Genomic DNA, 22,684 nt, shown 5'->3' with positions numbered 1-22,684 from the left:
GAGAAATAATGTCATAAAAAAATCGGTAGCTCTGTTAACAATTGAAGATCATCCAAGAAAATTATGGTTTAGATATAGAAACATCTTTGTTGGATACTCGTTGAACATACTCTTCTTTCATATTATCATACCTGTGGTATGATGGTATCTGATGTTCTAAAATACTAATTGACTAAACATAGTATCTAAGTCCAACTTCTTTGTCTAACTTGCATCATTTGGATAATAACGATAACGTTGAAATCTAGATAATAAAGTTGCATCATTCAGATTTTCATGAAAGAGATGCATTGAGTGAGAAAATTGCTAGGACGAGTAAATATATTAAGAGTTTTAATTTATAATTAGATTCAAACTCCTTGATAAAATGTGATTATATTTCGATTAAGAATCTAAATAGAAAGAAAAGTATTTAGTAAATTAGTATTATTTCTATAAATATGATATATACGTAAGATTTTGATGAGAGGGAGAGACAGACTAGAAAGTTAGAAAAAATGATTCTTTAGTTTTATATAAGAGGGTGTAGAAGAGTTGGGACTTGAGTTAAGATTGCTATAAGAGAAACTTCCTTTATATTTAGTTTTTCTCTTATAAAGAACTTGCGTTTCTTAGGCAAAATATGTTAGATCATGTAAATCTTCTATTGACTTTCTTGCGTTTCTTGTATTTTTCTTGTATCTATCGATGTAGGGATATAGGATAAAGAGAGTCTTTGTCTAATATATTTGTGGCATATTGAAAGAAGTGTTGCTGTTGGATTTCCTAAATTTGTTTGAACTTAATATATAATAGTCAGTGATGCCACAACAACTTATAGTGAGATTATTGCTTTTAAGATTATATTTGTCCTTTGTGCTATTGGAATAGGGGTTGATGGCCACCTTTGATTGTTAAAGCAATATACTGAAATATTTTGACTTATGATATTATACTAATTTGAACTTTGAAGTTATTATATTTTAGGTTGCAATAATACATTTGTATTTTCAATCTGTATTTGAAAAAAATAATTTGAGTGAATGTGTAGTTGAGAAATTCTTTAGATATTTGGTAAATAATAGATGAAATCTATATTTTAAATGTGTATTGACGTAAGTATTATTTAGTAAAATTATATTTCAAATGTCATAGAATATTTTTTGATGTAAGTATGTGTATTGACAAATTTAATTAATAAGTAAAAAATAAATAAATAAATGTATGCAATCTTATAAAAATTTAATATGTCCCAAATATATAATAAACAAAAATATAATCAAATATATAAATTAAAATAATCTTTAAAAATAAATAAAATAAAATTTATTTTATAAAAATATAAATCATATTGGTTTCTTACTAAGTCATTTTAATAATCTTATATTTTTAAATAAAATCATTGGGTATTTTTAAAATTAAAAAAAAAATATTAATATTCTGTAAATACTAAAATGCTAATGATATTATGATGTAGCATCAGCATTTAAGTATTTTTAATATGATATTCAGATTATATATGATTTGAAAAAAATATAAAACATTTAATTGATATGTAAAATATGTATTGAGCCTGAATATTTTAAATGTATTTTCAAGACACTCTTATACCCATGTAAGTTACGGATGATTATGATGCAATTGAACTTGTGGGTGAAAATCAGGTTAAAAAAAAAAAAAATTCTCTCTCTCATTTATTCTCTCCGCACACGTTAATGAAAGAAGAACAATTATGACTTGTTCTTAAGACAAAAAAAAAAAAAAAAAAAAAATCTAGGTGACGTTTGGTTGACGAGGATTCAAATTTCACCTCAAAATTATAATGGTCAGTTTGCTTAACATATTTGATTAATGTCAAATAGTTGTTAAAGATCTTGATAGTGTATCATAAGATTTGATTTTTATCTTCATCATTTATTTTAAAAAAATATTTAATTTTGATTAATATTTTCTTAAAATTAGAATACTATGTCCTTTTTACATGCGTTTTTTTTTGGTCAAAATCAAAATCAAAATCAAAATTTAAGTTAGTTATAATAATTAATATATTTTTACTTATTTATATGACAAGATGATTTTTTATTTCATATTATTTTATGCTCATAAGCTCTTTTATTTATTTACTGTGACATATTTTTTATTATCTGGTTCTTACATTGTTTTATATTATTATTTTATTTTTGTATAAATTTGTAATATTTTTTCTTATCATACTGTTCTCATTTTTTAATTATATTTATTATGTTTTTTCATTTTTGTATTTATATTATTATAAGGGTTGTTTAAGGTATAATTAAAATAAAAAAATTTATTACCTTCCAAATTCAAATAATCAAAGTCAATCCCGACCCACCAATTTCCACGTAAGAGGAAGCAGACCCCTTTTTTCATCTCTTTTTCTCGCTCCTCCTACGCGACCGCCAAAGGAAGTCTCTGTTCCTGCTCTTTCTTCCCTTCGACTCGTCAGAGCGAGAGAGATCAAATGGCTCTATTCTCTGCCCAACAACGTCCTGCGCTCGACCACCCCTTCCTCTCCTCGCGATCCCCGTCCGCTTGCCGTGCTCCGCTCCGGATCTCCATGGCCGCAGAGACCGTGGGAGCGTTTCCGACGGCCAGGACAGTCACCATCTCCTACTCAGATATCAAGGTCATCGCCGTTCTAAACTCAATTTCCATTGAATATTGTTTTTAGGTTTGAGCGTTTTCCATCTATTGCTCCCGACAATTCCTCTTCTTCGTCTTATCTTGGCGGGCCTTAATGATGCTATCAGGAGAAGAGCAGAGATCTGTCGATGAACATCGAGGAAGGGTTTGGGCCCAATGGATTGGGAATCATCTCGGTGTCAGATGTATGTGTAATTTAGCGGGTTCGTTCTACTTTTATATTCTTTTTTTGCGTGACGTCATATAGCGATCGGGTTGGTTTCTTCGAGACATCCACAAAATTTCCATTGTGGTATCGTTGCTGGGTCTTGGCTTTTGAGATTCTCAAATTTTGACTTAATACCTTGTTGCTCTCTACTGTTTCGGATTGTTGATAAATTTGAGTTTGCTCTATAAGTTTACAGTTACAGAAGAAAATTTTTAATGTTCTGTGAGCTTTCCTATATCGTGGAATTGTTGTATGATGGATGAGTTTTGATTCTCTCACCATCCATATAATTTGAGATTCTCAAATTTTGACTTTAAGTTTACAGATTTCCTGAAAGCAAAATTTTCTTAGCTCCACGAACATATAGTAATGATTTGCCTACTTATCTTGAAGCTGTATATTAAAGCAACACAAGACCACTGCAAAAAACTGTTGTTCAGCATACACTGAATGTTATTCGCAAGTCTTGAATAAATTTTCTTTTGATTGGAGAATATTATGTGATTTCATAGTTTTTACACTTGAACAAGCTTGCTTTTGAACCTTATCTCTGCTGCTGTAGGTGCCTGGGTTTTCTTTGTTACGTCAGAATCTCCTACACCTTGCACCCAGGTATGCATTTCCAAATTTCCTTAATAGAAACTAAATTGCTCTATGCTCTTAGTGTAAGATATTTTGATGAGTATCTCTTGTTTCATCCTCCTTGCCTTACAGTGTTGCAAGGCTTCCTGATGATGTGAAAAAAGAGCTTGAAGACCCAGAAAGCAGGTATTGAATTTTAATGTGGCCTTGTAAGATTATAGTGGACAAGAGAACAATTTGGGCTTTGGTTGCTAACACCATGTAATTTCTACTTCCTATTGCTTGAAGCAAGCAAACCCAACCCAATCAAACCCATTCAATTAAGAGGAAATCATTGTTTTCTTAGCCTTAGTTTGAGTTGAGATTCATATATTTTTTTAAAAAAGAAGATATTTTTATTACATTAAATGACGTATATAATGTTCACATGTGGACTTGAACATGAGACATATCACTTGTGTAATAATTCAATAACCAACTCAGATGTCTCAATAGAGACTTCTAACTATGATTGGGCATAAAGCGTCTGTAGGTGACTTTTCAAGGCCGCTATCAAATCCCGGGGCTCAACCCAGGACAAGTGTTTAGCAGTATACCCACAGTTGTAGGGATAACTATAAGCCATGGTCAATGTGTCTGAACAATGTCATGTTTTCCTTTGATTTAATTGTTTGTTAATATTTAATATTATGTAATGCATGCAAGATATAAAGTAAGCCACTTTTTGTTAAAATAAGCGAAGAAAGGAAAGAGTATAAAGTTAATATGATTCTTGATTTTTTTTATCTGCATAGTAGGATATGATTGACAACATTTTCAGTCATATAATAATTTCTTGTCATTCTTTTCTTTCTGACAATTCATTAGTGAGCTTACTTGTGTGTCACACTAGTTCTATAAATTTATAACATTTTTTTTGGGTATAGTTAGTAACCTCATACAGATGATTGTATTGTCTAGAGTTGTGCTTGATCTTTTTCTGAATAACACCTTGGTCACCCTTTTTCTTCTTAGTAATTAATATGCACATAATGTTTTTGTTGGTTTTCTTTTGTGGTTTAATAGGGTATCTTTTTACTCTATTCAGGTTCCCATGGTCTTTGGAGAAAAAGAATGATAAAATTTTGTTAGTAATTAGTACAACTCTTAGACTGAAGCATGATATGGTTAAACCAGTTAACCAGTTTATGTTGGAACTTGGCGGTTTATATGATAAGTTCATCTAAGACTGATGCTTCATCATATGTAAATTCTTTTCACTTCTTCACTATGTCTAAGTCTCTGATAATCATTGTTACAACAAGAAGCATAAAGAAAGTGATTCTACTTTTCTGGAGTTGATCAAACTGAATTCTGGTGGAGATCTGCATTAGTGATTAGATGTTTCTTCCGTCAGCTTTTATTGGTGTACTTGTTTTTCCAACATGCAACTCCATAATAAAACAAAATCCAAGGATGAAGGGAAGATGTTGAGTGGACTATGAGCTATTAAAAGGCTCATAGATCTAAAGATATCCAAGGAATTATGTTTAGAACTTGTTAGATAAGAAAGATGTTTTATTCATGTCTCATATTGTTCTTACAATGGATACTTTTTTATTAGAGCCACACTATATGAGTGATCATTTAGGACACTAAGAGAATTATATGTGCTTGTGAGTAGATTGCTTTGATGCAACAAATGAACTTATTAGTTAGTGCCAAAATTGCATAAACTATAGTACATGGCATGTTGTATCCATCCTTAACTGTTTGGCTAATTTATTGGCACCCAGAACCCTTTGATCTTTTAAATGATTGTTAGACTTGTTTGTGGCTTGATCTCAGCATGGAATTAATTGGCTCTGAGTAAGTTCATTTTGACCAATTTCTATAGAGTCTAGTCTAATGGTTAAGGTTAGATCATGATTGATCTTGAAGCAATTACCATGGGTATTTCAAAAAAAGAGTCCCATCTATTTTGGTTGATTCTATTGTTAATTAATCTCAAGCCATAGCCCAAATACCATCACTCTGTTCTAAATTAAAGAATGTTGTGGGTATAATTTAGAAGTAGACATCTCAAGGATATCTAACATGCTATAGCCTTGAAGAGCATTTAGGTTTTTCTTATAGAAGCATTCCAGATTAGTTGACTTCTTAAACATCAACTTGGTAACAAAGTAGTCCATGTTAAGACAATAAAGGTCATAGAGCATATAGAGAATAGAGCTAATGTCCATGGCACTGGGATTGGATTATGATTGATTATAGGATTCGCATGGTTGAATTTAGATCATGGATTCTCCTTTCTTTAATAATTTATGTTAAAATTTCTAGGATTTGGATGGATTTGTTGAACTAGTTGAACTTTCCAAATTGACCAAAATCCAATCTGACCTCGTTGGAACTAAATATTAAATGGCTAGGACCAATATAAGCAATTGGTAACTAGACAAAGTGCTTGATCCGAAGTAGAGTCTAGAATAAATAAGAATATTTATCTAATAGAAGCACACAACTAGTATGATTAAAAGTATTATAGGTAAATCTCATGTATAGATCGAAGTAGTTATATATTCTTACAGGAATAACATAGTAGGAGTTCTTAGTGCCCTAGTTAAAGAACCAATAACAACAACAACAAAGTCTTAAAGTCCCAACATTGTGGTCGGCTACATAGATATTTTCTAGTTATTGTCATTGAGCTACATAAAAATCATAATTTTTTTTGTTAAGAGTATTTAATTCCTTAACTGTAGTTTTTAATAAAGTTTGTTTTGTCTTTGTTTGCCTCTTCTCGTACAATTGATACTACCAGTTTCTGACTACAACATCTTCTTCTTTACACATGTCCATATTATCTCAATGATTCTCTCATCTTATCCTTTATTTAAGCTACATCTAATTGTTCACAAATAAAAACATTTATTTCTATATCTCTCCTAATAACTCCGCACATTCATCTCAATATTTTCATCATAAAACATCATTGGTCTAATAATAATTTTTTAGATTTTTTCAATTTGAGAGATGATGATCACACAAAGCTCTTGATGTCTCTCTTCATTTCGTTTCCATGGATAATATCTTTATCCGTGTCTTCTTCTTGTTGAATAATTAATTTCAAGATATCTAAAACTTATACTTAATAGGATATTTCTTTGCTCATCTAATTTAACTATATCCTCATGTCTAATCCTACTATTACTAAGATTACATCTCAGTCTTAGTCCTATTCAATTTAAAACCTTATTTTCCAAGATTATCTCCACAACTCCAATTAGAATTAACTCCATTTAAATTCTCATCAACTAAAACAATACCATTAGCAAATAAAATACACCAAGGAAATCTATTGTGAATATACGCTAAGAATTAATTCTAAGGATTATCTCCACAACTCAAATTTAGAATAAATTTCATTCAAACTCTCATGAACTAAAATAATATCATCACTAAGAAATCTGTCTTGACTATAGGTTATAAGTTTGTCCATTATTAATGTGAAAATGCTTAATGCATACGGATCTTTGATGCAGTCCTATACTAATAGGAAACTCACTAGATATTCTATTAGTTTTAATACTAGTAATTACACTATGATATATATCTTTTATAACATCAATATAATTAGTACAAACACCATTCTTTTCTAAAACTCACCTAAGTCAAAGAAGCATAAAAAGAAAAGAAAGGAAAATGAACAGCAAGCAAAAACAAAAAAAATTCCTAAACTTGTTATAGTAAAGCAATGGATGGCAAGCATAGCCTTATTGACAACAACTCAGTTAATACTTCAAAAGAAGCTTCTCAAGTATAGCAGTTTTTCAATCAGGCATCAAGCTTTTAGACATCCCCCTTGTCTTCTTTGGTTTTTTGCACTATTCTTCTTCTTCCAGAGATCTCTTTCTGATCAAGGTACTAAGTATTAGTTTACAAATTTCTTTTTCTATTCTAGGTATAACTTTGGATGGAGCCATGGAAAGGAAAAGCTCGAGTCTGGCAAAGTCGGCAAGTTCTATTGTTAACATTTATATCCTCATATGTTCTTTTTTTGTTTAGTACAAAAGGGATAATTTAAGTATTGTAGACTTTAAGACAGTTTTAAGCTCTTGGTATAAATGATTTGATATATTAGCTATCGATATGACTTTTGATCTGACCATAGTCTGTTTTTAACAGATTTTTTCAAAGGATCATTTTATGCTAATCCAATTCTAGACATTCCTACAACTGATTTTGCAGCTATGCAACGGTATGACATTTTGCAATGCTTGCCTTCAGTTGTACTCTTCATTCTTGATTGGATGTTGTGATAACACTGTATTTGGATCTTATGTCTGAAATGTTAAATAGCAGTTGCTATATTAGGCTATGTTGTTACTTGTATTAATGGTTACAACCAAGGTTCGCCGTACCATACCGTACCGGCGTTTCGACTCGGGCTTGGTACGGTACGGTACGGTGTACCGAGCTGTCATGACCTTAGTTGGAATTGCCTAAGGCGTGAGGCACCCTTGCGGCCAAGACGCGAACTTAGCTTGCATTGCCTAAGTCGTGAGGCACCCTTGCGGCAAAGATGCGAACTTAGCTTGCGTTGCCTAAGTCGCGCTTCGCCCTTGTGATATTGCTTCGCAAAGATCAGCCCACTTGCAACCTCTCACAGGTCCCGAAGGACCTTTAAAAGAGAAAGCTGATTAGTTTGAAAGAATGAGCGACGGGCAAGTCCTGACGTCTCACGAAAAGAGGGGAAGCTTTACAAGAAATTCAGCGAGCACCTTGCGTGCACAAGAGAAAAGAGGGAGAGGTGGAAAACAAGGACTTTAGAGGGTTGAACGAACAGCTGCAAGTCCACAAACAGCTGCTCACCAGGTGCCGGGCGCAACAACAAGTTCCCGTCAAGGTAACATGCAAACTTGCGAAAGGTTGTTCAACGCCCAACACTATACCGAAGCCCCATCCAGCCGGGTGCCACCTGGGGGGTTCCAAGGGGCTGAGATGGCTGACGTTTTGGTGAGCGGAAGCGGACTGCAGAAAACAGCCCGTGGCACACAAAAACGGAGCTGTTTTGGGGCTGTTTTGCTTGGTTCAGTGAGTGGTCGCTTTGTAGCGCTGCAACTTGTTCAAACTTAGATTTTTATAAGCAAAATGACTCAAAACCAAGACAAAACATGCTGCCAAGCAACTGTACATGTAGATGCGAGCGACGAACGGTTCATTAAACGGAGTTGTTGCGGGTGCGCGACGACCGTTCGTGACATTCTCCCCCACTTAAACTGTCGACGCCCTAGTCGACGCTTGTTGGTAGTTGTTGATGATTGCTTCTTCATGTTGTAAGGTGTCTTCAGGCTCCTAACTGGCTTCAGTTCGAGGAAGCTTTCGCCACTTCACCAAGTACTCTATCTGCTCAGCTCCATTGGGTAGCTTTATCTTGCGGTCCGCCAGAATGGTTTCAACTTGCTTCTCATAGGAGGCTGTGATGGGGGGTAGCCGAGTTGGAACACTTCGGGAAGCATCTTGCGAATCCGAGTGGTAGGCTTTTAGGTTGCTGGCATGAAGAACGTTGTGAATTTTGAACCACGTCAGCAGCTGCAACTTGTAGGAGACGTTGCCTACCCTACTGATAATTGGGAAGGGCCCTTTATACTTGCGCACCAATCCTTTGTGGACTTTGTTCCTAAAGAATTGGAGTGATGCTGGTTGGAGCTTTACCAACACCAAATCGTTAACCTTGAACTCCTGCGGTCGCCTTCCCAAGTCTGCCCACTTCTTCATCCTTCTTGCCGCCTTCTCCAAGTAAGCCTTCATAATATCTGTATTTCGGTGCCACTCCTTTGCGAAGTGGTAGGCTGACGGACTACTTCCAGTATACCCGATTGCCATGGTGTGAGGAGTTGACGGTTGTTGTCTTGTAATGATCTCGAAGGGGCTTTTGTTGGAAGCAGAGCTCCGCTGCAAGTTGTAGGAGAATTAGGCAATGTCCAACAACTTCACCCAATCTCGTTGGTTGGCATTCATGTAGTGCCGAAGATATTGCTCCAAGAGTGAGTTTATCCTTTTAGTCTGGCCATCCGTCTGGGGGTGGAGGCTTGTGGAGAAGTATAACTTTGACCCCAACAATTTGAATAGCTCGGTCCAGAATCGTCCCAGGAACCGAGCGTCTCGATCACTAATGATATTGTGCGGGACTCCCCAATACTTCACCACATCCTTCATCATCAGCTTGGCCGCCTCCTCTGCTGAACAGTGTAGGGGAGCAGTAATGAAAGTTGCATACTTTGAAAATCGATCGACCACCACGAGTATCGATCCGAGTCTCCCTACAAGTGGCAAGCTTGATATGAAGTCCAAGGAAATGCTCTCCCACGGTCTTTCTGGTACGGGCAACGGCTCCAAAAGTCCCACCGGCTTCCGCTGCTTCGCCTTGTCTTGTTGGCAAGTGAGGTATGTTCGAACATATTCCTCCACATCAGTCCCCATTTTCGGCCAGTAGAAGGCCCTCTCCATGAGAGCCACCTGTCTTCCATTAATAAAGAACTTCATAGTCAGTTTAGAAAAATTCCAAGAGACATCACCTAGGGTTGATAGCCATTCAATTCCGAGCACCACTTCATAGTCTTCCAAGGGTAATAAAAAGAAATCCACAAATAATTCTTGACCTTGCAAAATTAGTTTTATCTTTGAGCACTTGCTGTCACAGGTTAAAATCCGTCCATCGGCGACCTTGACTTCAAATTTGTCACAACATTCGATGTGGTAAGCTAATCGGGCTGCAACTTTTCTATCCATAAAATTATTAGTGCTACCCGTATCAATCAAAACAGTGACAGACTGGTGTTTCAGAGTTCCCCCAATTTTCATAGTTTGTGGATTAGAGTAGCCAGCTAATGCATCCACTGTATGTGTGACGGCTTCAACATCATCATTAGTTTCCACTTCTTCATGATCGGAATCCGATACTTCTACTTCCGGTTCATCCTCGATCGGTTCAATCATCAAAAGTCTTCCTTGTTTGCATCGATGTTCCTTACTCCACTTTTCATCGCAATGCCAGCACAAACCCTTCTCTAACCTTTCTTTGAGTTCCTCTCGGGTTAGTCTGCTAGTGTTGTGGTTTCGACTAGGAGTATATGAAGTAGGTTGCCTGCTAATCACCTGTTTATTGGCACCTCTGTTTCGACGATATTCCACACTGATTTTTTCTTTATGTAGGCGTGCAAATGAAATCGCAGCCATCATAGTGCGGGGTTGACGAGCCTTAACCTCGCACCGGATCTCGGGAATAAGCCCTTCAATAAATGTACCCAGAAGTTGTCGTTTTGACCAATCTCTAGCTTGGTTGGACAATCTTTCAAATCTACTCTGATACTCCAACACTGTAGAAGTCTGATGAATTTTGGCGAGTTGGCCATCAACATTCTCATATTCGGATGGGCCAAAGCGAACAAGAAGTCCTCTTTTAAACTGCTCCCACGACGGAATTCCATGGCAAGTTTCGTACCAATCATACCACTGAATTGCATCTCCATCGAGCTGGATTGAGGCCACTTCTACCTTAGATTCTTCTGGGGTTCTGTGAAAACGAAACAATTTTTCCGCCCAAGAGATCCAACTGGTCGGATACCCATCTTCCCATCGTGGAAATTCTACCCTGATACGTGGGTAGTGTGTGTGTCACCATCCTGGGGTCCTTTTCCTGTATCTCCCGATCTGTTCAGCGTAGAACTTGAGCTTCCATCTTGTTGAAACCCGCTAAAGTGCTCCAACAAGCTCTTTTTGAAATCATGAAGAGTTTCTTGTAGCCGATTTTCAATTCTGGTTTTCAACGCTTCCATTTGTGCCTTTACTGAGTTATCGGTAGCCATTGTGTACGATTGCAAGTCGGTAATCCCCAGTTCTTGTTTCTGATGTCTAGTCAAGGGCATCTGCACAGTAGTTGGCAGTAGCAGCGACGGTGGCGAGAAGCGACCCCACGCGGCTGTGGCGCGACTGAAAACTAGGGCAGAGCAAGTGTGGTCTGTTTCGGTTAGATGCAGAGCTAGGTGGAGCGACGGCGACTGGGAGGCGAGCGGCGGTCGTCGCACGATGGCCCACAGCGGTGATGGGTCGGCTGGGCGGCAACGGCGCTCGAGGGGAAGAGGACTGCTGGAGGAGGCGCGGCTGGTGGAGGCGAGGGCAGCAACAGTGAATTGCCCTGTTTCGGTCGCCGTGAGGAGGGGGGCAACCGGCGACTGCAGCTGTGACCCAAGGGGCGGGGCACGGTTAGGGTTGTAGCTGGGAGGCGGGCGGTGGTGATCGATCGGCCGGGAAGCAACGGCGGCGGTGGAGAAGGAGTTGCCCTGCAGCGGCGGTAGAGAAGACGAGCAGGGCTGCGGCGGAGTGGGACGCTGGCAGCGTCGTCTCCTGGCAGCGGTGGTGGCTCGGGTGGGAGGCGGCGGTGGACTCTGGCCGGAAGTAGGGCAGAGCCGGTTGCTGGTCGGAGAGCAGCGACGGGCGGCGGGTGGGTTGGCCGGAAGCAGGGGAAGCAGGGGTGCGTGGTGCGGTTCCTGCTGCTTCTCTCTTTCTTTCTTTCGTTTCTTTTTTTTTTTTTTTTGATAGCTTCGTCGCAGCGAGAACGCCAAGGATCGTCGCTCTGATACCAAATGATAAGACCCTAAAGTCTTATCGTAAAAAAAAAGAAGAGAAAGGGGATGATCACTTCGAGGGGATCGACCTCCTTGATCGCTTCGAGGGGATCGGCCCTCCTTGATCGCTTCGAGGGAATCGGCCTCCTAGGGTTTGCCAAAAGACAAAAATAGTATTTTTCATAGATGATCGAAAAGAAGCAGTTACATCCCTATTTATAGAGTTTCGACTTTAGCTAAACTAAACAGACTTAATAAATACGCAGAAAATAAAAGGAAAGCACAAAAAATAAAAGGAAAAATAAAAGGGTCCTAACACTGGTTTGGGCCGGACTAATGGCCCAAACAGTGACTTGGAGTCATGTTAGGCGATGGCACCGTCGGAGCTGGCGATGGAAGCGCATAAGGCTCAACCTCCCAGGTGGTTTGGGCGGTGGTACCGTCGACAGTTAATGCTGTCAGGTGGTGGTACTGTTAGAGCCCAGTCTCCGAGGATCTGTTAGGCGGTACCATCGGCTGTAGTACCGCCAGACTGGGCGGTGGTACCGCCTAGTGTCAGAGTGTCAGGCGTTAGTACCGCCCAATAATGACGGTGGTATCGCCAGTACCCCAGAAATCCAAGATGAGACACATTTTGGCTCCAATTCTAAAACCTCTGGGGCCTATATATACCCCTCTTTTTTTGCATGAAAGAAAGAAAAAAGTAGCAACAAAGTGTAAAAAAATCTCTAAGTGTTGGGGTGTAAAAGTGTTGTAAAAGTGCTAAGAGTCCTCTTCTTTTTTTAGCTTTGTAATCATTCAAGAAGAGGTGTGAGGCTTGTAAGGGTTGTCTCCTAAACCCGTGAAAAGGAGAAAGCGTTGTAAGAAGGTGGTTGGTCTTCACCTATTGAAGGGAGACCATTAGTGGATGCCGGCAACCTCGACGGAGGAGGAATCAGAAGTGGATGTAGGTCACAATGACTGAATCATTATAAATCTAGTGTGTTCTTACTGCTCACTTCACTTTACATTTACTCTAAGTCATTACTTTCATTACCTTCCGATATGGGCTTTGTCGAAACGATTTTATCGAACAAAATTTTTCAAATCGACGTAATTTTGCGTAAGCACTAATTCACCCTCCTCTCTTAGTGTCGTATTGATCCTAACACGATCCCCCCCTCGACTTGCCACTACAAGGGCATTCTAAGTTCCTTGGCTCCGAATTTCTTTCCTCTCTCGTAGCCTTTCTGGGCTCGAAGTTTCTTTTTCTTGTAATCACAAACTCTACCACTATATGACGATTGGCCACTTTTAACAATTCAGGAAAAGTGACTAGTGGTCATATGGTAACTAAGTAGAAAACTTTAAAGGTTGAAGACCACAAATGTAGGCGTTGATGAGGACGAATGAGCTTTGGTCGGTCACCAGCTTTACTTCATCATTGAACCGCTTGCTATTACTGGTGAGAGACTTCTTGTCCATTTGTCGAATCGCCACATGGGAAGTCGTCAGTTTCTTTGATAGTTTGTAGTTGAAGTTTAACTTAAATTCCCTAGCAAGCTGTTCGAAAGGAGGAGATTGGGAGGATGGAGGCAAAGGGGTTCGATAATGGTGCGCATTCAACACAATCGAGGTCAGACCCCTCAACTCGGTCGGCCCATCGGTGTGGTTCTGGCCATCAACCTCTTTATTTATTCTGGATGGTTCTACGAAGTTTCCATGAGACATCCTGGGCCCTCCTAGCACCAATCTGATAGGTTAGATTATGGTTATTCGAGTTGGAATGTGCACTTAGATCCAACCGTAGCCCTTTTTCGGATGGTCTTCCTTCAGGTCACCTCACAAGATCGAATTCCTACAAAACTAGGTCGGGGGTGTTCCTAACAATGACCCATCCGACGGTTAAGTCAGTATGTCATACCCCCCAAATCGATAATATTAAAATTCAACAATAATCCAATTTCAGGATCCAAACACACATTTGAGGATACTGAGAAAACATTCAAGTCACATCCATAATTCCATAATTCATAAGACCTGTGCAGTTTAAAATCATATACCATATTACTCGATGAATCGTAAAATCTAAAACCAACTCACCAAGACAATAACCACCTCATAAATCTACAAGTGTGGTATTATATACAATCACAAAAACCAATGTTTACCACATGTTCATATCATTACACAAAATTTACTTAACACTCCAAAATCCTAAACATGAGAGGTTCTTTAAACTTTTACAAAACTCATAAGTTCATATTTACCATCAACATTCCATTAGACACTAAGTGTACTTATACAACAAAAATATATCCTCCACAAATGGTTTGCCCTAAGTCTTCTAGCTTTTCACTGTCGTAGCTCAATTTAAACATTCTAGCAAGCGACAAGCTATCATGAAAAATTTATATAGCAACGAGGTGAGCACATAGAGCTCAGCAAGCGACTAATATATCAATGGCGAAATAGGATATTTTCAAAGCAAATAATGTACCAAATACAAGACAGGGATACAAGAGTTCATAGATAGCCGCTCAACGAATGCAGAATCACAATGTCATTTCATTCGAAGCATGTTTTGTTCAAACAATGAAGGAAAGACTAATTGGAGCAAATCATTAACGTAATGAAACATTTCGGAACATATCAACGACGGATGAAATGCTTTGGAACATAACAATGACATATGAAGCATTTCAGAGTATATCAATGGCATAGGAAGCATTCGGAGCATATCAATGACATATGAAATGTTATAGAGCATATTAATGGCATATGAAGCATTTCAGAGTATATCAAGGACGTATAAAATGTTTCGGAGCATATCAATAACAAATGAAACATTTCGGAACATATCAATGACGGATGAAATGCTTTGTAAGATATCAATGGTATATGAAGCATTTCGGAGTATATCAATGGTGGAAGAAACATTTCGGAACATATCAATGACAGATGAAATGCTTCGAAACATATCAATGGCATATGAAGCATTTCGGAGCATATCAAGGATGTAAGAAATTTTTTGGAATATATCAATGACATATAAAACATTTCGGAACATATCAATGGCGGATGAAATATTTCGGAACATATCAATGACATATGAAGCATTTGGAGCATATCAACGACGTATGAAATGTTTCGGAGTTTATTAATAACAAATAAAATATTTCGGAACATATCAAAGAGCAACTACGAAACAGAAGCTCAAACGCCGCATATGACGTTGCATACATTTCATTCTTATCCAAAGCACAGATAGAAGTATATAACCAAAGCTTTGGATATTATATCAAACAAATAGAAGATGAAGTGAGATCATAACATAATATGGTCCATCCATTTCTGAATGACCACCAAACATAATCTAGAGCATCGCGGGCTCTAAGCACATACCCTTTATCATTTCTGGCAAAGGTCCAGATAATCCCTTTATCATTTCTGGCGAAGGTCCATATAATCCCTTTACTATTTATAGCAAAGGTCAAAATAATCCCACAAACACTAGAGTATAAAAGGGCATTGTGAATAATAAAGTTGGCACATATCGGAAACATATGCGGAACAACAGAATGCATGTGCCTATACAAAACATTGCGATACAAACATAAAGTTTACAAAACAGATTCAGGTATGCAAATACTTATAGGACAAGAGTATATAGAAATTTGAAGCAATAATATAAAGTTGAACTGAAGTAAGGATTTTAGCTGAAATCAATTTCTAAAAAGATGAAACATGAATAGGTGAAATCGACCAAAGCTCGATTCTGACAGAATTTGAGATGCACATTGCATGAATTATTTGGATAACTAATTATGCTCCAATTTGCCCAAAATTGAGGTCATTCGAAAGATGTATCAATCTAATTTTTGATAACTCAAGTTTTGTATGAATAGGAGTTTCCAACAAGGAGTTATAAACAATTTACTTAACACTCCAAAATCCTAAATATGAGAGGTTCTTTAAACTTTTACAAAACACATAAGTTTATATTTACCATCAAAATTTCATTAGACACCAAGTGTACTTATACAACAAAAATATATCCTCCACAAAAGGTTTGCCCAAACTCTTCTAGCTTTCCGTAGCCTCAGCCCAATTTAAACATTATAGCGAGCGATAAGCTATCCTGAAAAATTTATATAGCAACGGGGTGAGCATATAGAGCTCAGTAAGCGACTAACATATCCATAGCGAAAGAGGATAGTTTCAAAACAAATAAGGTACCAAATACAATGCAGGGATATAAGAGTACATAGATAGCCACTCAACGAATGCAAAATTATAATATCATTTCATTTGAAGCATGTTTTGTTCATAACAAGGGAGTAAAAACTAGTTGGAACAAATCAATGACGCAAGGAGCATTTCGGGGCATATAAATGACATATTAAATGTTTCGGAACATATCAATGATATAAGAAACATTTCGGATCATATCAATGGTGGATGAAAGATTTCGGAGCATATTAATGGCGGATAAAACATTTCGGAACATATCAATGACGGATAAAATATTACGGAACATATCAATGGCGTATAAAATGTTTCGGAACATATCAATGACGTATGAAGTATTTTGGAGCATATCAATGGCGAATGAAACATTTTGGAACATATCAATGACGAATGAAATGCTTCGGAACATACCAATGGCATATGAAGCATTTCAGAGTATATCAATGGCATAGGAAGCATTTCAGAGTATATCAATGACGTATGAAATGTTACGGAGCATATTAATGACATATGAAGCATTTCAGAGCATATCAAGGACGTATGAAATGTTTCGGAGTATATCAATAACAAATGAAATATTTTGGAGCATATCAATGACGTATGAAATGTTACGGAGCATATAAATGGCATATGAAGCATTTCAGAGCATATCAATGATGGATGAAACATTTCGGAACATATCAATGGCGGATAAAATGCTTCGGAACATATCAATGGCATATGAAGCATTTCAGAGTATATCAATGAGATGAAATATTACGGAGCATATTAATGGTATATAAAGCATTTCGAAGCATATTAAGGACATATGAAATGTTTCGGAGCATATCAATAACAAATGAAACATTTCGGAACATATCAAAGAACAAATACGAAACAGAAACTCAAACATCGCATATGATATTGCATATGCGAGCGACAGTCCAGCGAGCGATAAAAGTCTTCTAGCTTTCTACAGCCTCAGCCCAATTTAAACATTATAGCGAGCGAAAAGCTATCCTAAAAAATTTATATAGCAACGGGGTGAGTATATAGAGCTCAGTATGCGGCTAACATATCCATGGCGAAAGAGGACAGTTTCAAAACAAATAAGATACCAAATACAAGGCAGGGATATAAGACTTCATAGATAGTCACTCAACGAATGCAGAATTACAATGTCATTTCATTCGGAGCATGTTTTGTTCATAACAAGGGAGTAAAGACTAGTTGTAGCAAATCATTGAAGCAAGGAGCATTTTGGGGCATATAAATGACGTATGAAATGTCTCGGGACATCTCAATGGTATAAGAAACATTTCAGATCATATCAATGGTGGATGAAATATTTTGGAGCATATCAATAGCATATGAAATGTTTTGGAATCTATCAATTGCATATGAAACATTTTAGAGCATATTAATGGCGGATAAAATATTTCGGAACATATCATTGGGGGATGAAACATTACGGAACATATCAATGGCGTGTAAAATGTTTCGGAACATTTCAATCACGTATGAAGCATTTTGGAGCATATCAATGACGAATGAAACATTTTGGAACATATCAATGACGAATGAAATGCTTTGGAACTATAACTTTGCACTGTACTGCTGCACTGCTACAGTGCACTGCTACAGTCGGACTGGTACCGGGCGGTCTGCGTACCGCTGGCCTATCGGACCGGTACGTACCGCCCGTACCGGGCGATACGATTCGGTGTGACAGACCTTGTATGAAGCATTTCAGAGCATATCAAGGACGTATGAAATGTTTCGGAGCATATCAATAACAAATGAAACATTTCGGAACATATCAAAGAACAAATACGAAACAGAATCTTAAACATCGCATATGACATTACATATGCGAGCGACAGTCTAGCGAGTGATAAAGTCTTCTAGCTTTCCACGGCCTCAGCCCAATTTAAACATTATAGCGAGCAACAAGCTATCCTGAAAAATTTATATAGCAACGGGGTGAGCATATAGAGCTCAGCAAGCGACTAACATATCCATGGAGAAAGAGGACAGTTTTAAATCAAATAAGGTACCAAGTACAAGGCAGGGATGCAAGAGTTCATTAATAGCCACTCAACGAATGCTGAATAACAATGTCATTTTATTCGAAACATGTTTTGTTCATAACAAAGGAGTAAAGACTAGTTGAAGCATATCAATGACGCAAGGAGCATTTCGGGGCATATAAATGGCCTCTGAAATGTTTTGGAACATATCAATGGCATAAGAAACATTTCAGATCATATCAATGGTGGATGAAATATTTCGTAGCATATCAATGACATATGAAATGTTTCGGAATATATCAATGACATATGAAACATTTCGGAGTATATTAATGGCGGATAAAACATTTCAGAACATATCAATGGCAGATAAAACATTACAGAGCATATCAATAGCGTATGAAATGTTTCAGAACATATCAATGACATATGAAGCATTTTGGAGCATATTAATGGCGAATGAAACATTTTAGAACATATCAATGACGAATGAAATGCTTCGGAACATATCAATGACATATGAAGCATTTCGGAGTATATCAATGGCATAGGAAGCATTTCGGAGCATATCAATGACGTATAAAATGCTATGGAGCATATCAATGGCATATGAAGCATTTCGGAGCATATCAAGGACGTATGAAATGTTTCGGAGCAAATCAATAACAAATGAAACATTTCGGAACATATCAATGACGTATGAAATGTTACGGAGCATATCAATGGTGGATGAAATATTTCAGAGCATATCAATGGCGGATGAAATATTTCAGAACATATCAATGGCGGATGAAATGCTTCGGAACATATCAATGGAATATGAAGCATTTCTGAGTATATCAATGGCATATGAAATGTTACGGAGATTATCAATGGCATATGAAGCATTTCAGAGCATATCAAGGACATATAAAATGTTTCGGAGCATATCAATAACAAATGAAACATTTTGGAACATATTAAAGAACAAATACGAATCAGAAGCTCAAACGCCGCATATGACATTGCATTCATTTCATTCTTATCCAAAGCATATATAGAAGCACATAAACAAAGCTTTGGATATCATATCAAATACATAGATGGTGAAGTGGGATCATAACATAATGTGGTCCATCCATTTCTGAATGACCACCAAACATTAGTCTCCCACGTCTGGGAGCTCTATTCACCCACGTCTAAGTGAAGTTATAGGGGGCCGGCAGAGCATCGCGGGCTCGAAGCATAACTCCTTTTACTGTTTCTAGCAAAGGTTCATATTTATCCCATAAACATCAGAGTACAAAAGGTATTGTGAACAATAAAATTGGGACATATCGGAAACACATGCGGAACAACGGAATGTATGTGCCTATACGAAATATTACGATACAAACATGAAGTTTACATAACAGATTCAGGTATGTAAATACCTGTAGGACAAGAGTATACACAAATTCAAAGCAATAATGTAAAGCTCAACTAAAGTAAGGATTTTAGTTGAAATCAATTTCCAAAGAGATGAAACAAGAATAGGTGAATTATTTGGATTCTGACATAATTTGAGAGGCACATTGCATGAATTATTTGGATAATCAATTATGCTTCAATTTGTACAAAATAAGAGTCATTCGAAAGATGTATCAATCTAGGTTTAGATAAATCATGTTTTGTATGAATAGGAGTTTCCAACAAGGAGTTATAAACAATTTAGTAACCAAAGGTCGGAGAACATTATCTCTGTTTTGCAGAATTCATAGAGTTGATTAGAACAGATGATTCAATAGGCATTTATGCTCCAAATCTTTCAAATCAAATTTTAACAGAAAGGTTTATGAGTCTAGTTTCTAATAAATCATATTTCACATAAATCAGAGTTTTCAATAGAGAGTTATAAGCAAGAGAGTACTGAAAGGTCAAAACCAACAGTCTCTATTTTACAGATTTCATAGGGTCAATTGAAATAACAGTTTCGGTAGGTAAATAGACTCCAAATTTATCAATCTTGGTATCAAAAGAAAGATCTGTGAGTCTATTTTCGGATGCATTTGGTTTTTCCAAAATCAAGAATTTGTTCAGAAAGTTATGACTAGAATAATACCGAAAGGTCAAATCTCGAAAAATTTCAGATTCACAGTTTTATTCCGAAACGATAGAAATATCAAGTATGAAGTCAAAATCTTCCAAAGTTTTTAGAATTAAGATGAAATCAGGGATTAAGATTTCTATAGGAATGGGTTAGAACACTTGGCTTAGAAAAGTTTGATTCCTAAATGTGGGGAATTGATGCAAAACCTTAAGCAAAGCAAAGCTTCTTTTCTTCTTCTTCTACTTTAATTCCTCTTCCCTTCTCTCAAACCCACGTTGGCTGCAGCTCTGAAGTTTTCCTTTAGTTTCTCCTTTAATTACTTTGGTTTGGCTAATACAAGAATTACTAGGTAGCAAGCATGCATAAAAGAAGCTTATGTGTCATCCTTAGAACAAACATAGACGGTACCAACCTTAGGTTAGCTAGTGACATATGTCCATCATTTTTTTTTAACCTAATATGAATCTTTCACAAATCATATCACATTTTTAATATTTATATTTAGGTCTCTACATTACAAATAGGCCCTTACAAAATTTTCAAAAATGTGGGATGTTACATGAACAAAGACACGGACATACATGAGCATTATATTAAACACCCTGTTTATAGTTTTGTTCGTAACACTGTGGCCGCCTGTAGGTGTCTAATGTAGGCACCCACGTTGGATGTTCATGTCGCTACACGCCAGTACGTGGCATCCACTCATCTGCCTTACCATTCTCACATATCAGTTGGTTAAATCCTCTTGGGCTATTAGGCCTACCAAGTTGATCATGGTGAGCAAACCTTATATTCTGAATAGTATTATGTCATTGGAAAATTTAGCCAAACTTCAACCTGAATTAGTTTTTAGCTATCACAAGTTCAGTCAGTTATTTCAGATGTCCAAATTGTGTTGCTCTTTTAGTTTGCTGATCAATTATAAGGGATTGGTACAGTATCAATCTGTATCAGTGTACCAAGTGTGGTATTGTCTATATGTAGTGAGTCTTGAAAAAAAGCCTAAAAAAGACAAAAAAAAAAAAAAGAAACTGCTTAGTACCGACATTGTACCAAGTCTACCAGATAGTATAGGGTTTGTACTGCCTTGTCACGGACAAACTTCTAAACAGGATGTTTGATGTAATGCTTATGTATGTCCGTGTCTTTTGGTATGTTCATGCTTTGTACAGCATCTAGAGGGATGATCGAAGGCTTAATAGTCCCATTTTAGTTAGGTTGGTGGCTGCTTTAGGCTTGTAAATAAAGGTTGTGTCATGAGGACACGTGTGAGAGATTTTTGGTCTATAATGGACCATTTTACCTTTTGTTGTGCAACTGTTCAGAGCTTGTAAAGTCTGTTTGTAATTTGCATTGTCTGTGAAGTGTTTCCTGGAATGTTTGCTTGCGGATCCCAAATGAGGTGTTTTCTCTAAACCGTTCTCTCTTTTGTGGGTCGGACCGTGGGAGGCTTTGGGGAGGTTGACCTTTGTGGACGGACACGCAAGGGTGCCGCACGACTTAGGCAAAACCTGTCACGCCCCTCAAAATATCGATAATATTAAAATTTTTCAACACAAATCCATCCAGGATCCAAACACACATTTGAGGTCACTAAGAAAACATTCAGATCAAAATTTCACCTCTATAATCTGCAAATTTATAAACCCTGTGCAGTTCATAATCATACAACACATCGTTCGTTGATTCATAAAATCTGAACCCAACTCACCAAAATAATAACCACAACATAAATTCACAAATATGGGAGTCTATACAGTCACAAAACCAACGTTTACCATAAGTTTATATCATTACACGAATTAAACTTAACATTCCAGAATCCTACACGTGAGAGGTCTTTCAAACTTATACAAAATCCACAAGTTTAGATTCATCGTCAAAATTTCATTAGATGCAGAGTGTACTTATACAACAAAAACATATATACTAATAAAGATTTGTCCAAAATCTTTTAGTTTTTCACTGCCTCAGCCTAATCTTAACATTTAAGCGAGCGACAAGCTATCTTGAAAAATTTATACAACAACGGGGTGAGCATATAAAGCTCAGCAAGTGACAAACATATCCATGGTAAAAGAGAAAAATTTTCAAACAAATAAGTTTTCATAATGCAAGGCAGAATATAAGAATCCATAGATATAATCTCATTAGGTGTAGAATCACAAATATCATTTCAATCAAACATAATTGGTTCATACAGATGGAGCATAGAGTAATTGGAGCATATCAATAGCATAAGAAATGTTCCGGAGCATATCAACAACCAATGGAACATTTCGAAGCATAACAATAACAAATGAAACATTTTGGAGCATATTAAAGGCGTACGAAA

The 22,684-nt window shown here is 37.0% G+C and overlaps 1 protein-coding gene across 1 annotated transcript in view; it reads left to right on the top strand.

Moving 5' to 3' along the window:
• Nucleotides 1-2,370: 2,370 nt before the first annotated feature.
• Nucleotides 2,371-22,684, top strand: part of LOC103972988 (uncharacterized) — a 40,318-nt gene continuing 20,004 nt past the window's right edge. Inside the window, exons 1-6 of the mRNA XM_009387419.3 lie at nt 2,371-2,626; nt 2,751-2,828; nt 3,414-3,463; nt 3,566-3,619; nt 7,374-7,426; nt 7,598-7,670. Of these exons, the coding sequence (XP_009385694.2) occupies nt 2,462-2,626; nt 2,751-2,828; nt 3,414-3,463; nt 3,566-3,619; nt 7,374-7,426; nt 7,598-7,670 (473 nt within the window). The 5' untranslated portion in view covers nt 2,371-2,461. The remainder of the gene's footprint in view (nt 2,627-2,750; nt 2,829-3,413; nt 3,464-3,565; nt 3,620-7,373; nt 7,427-7,597; nt 7,671-22,684) is intronic.

The sequence above is a fragment of the Musa acuminata genome, chromosome BXJ1-4 (assembly GCF_036884655.1).
Source record: "Musa acuminata AAA Group cultivar baxijiao chromosome BXJ1-4, Cavendish_Baxijiao_AAA, whole genome shotgun sequence".
NCBI classification, from domain to species: Eukaryota; Viridiplantae; Streptophyta; class Magnoliopsida; order Zingiberales; family Musaceae; genus Musa; species Musa acuminata.
Note: the sequence above shows the minus strand (reverse complement) of the source record. Positions and strands in the feature narration are given on the sequence as shown.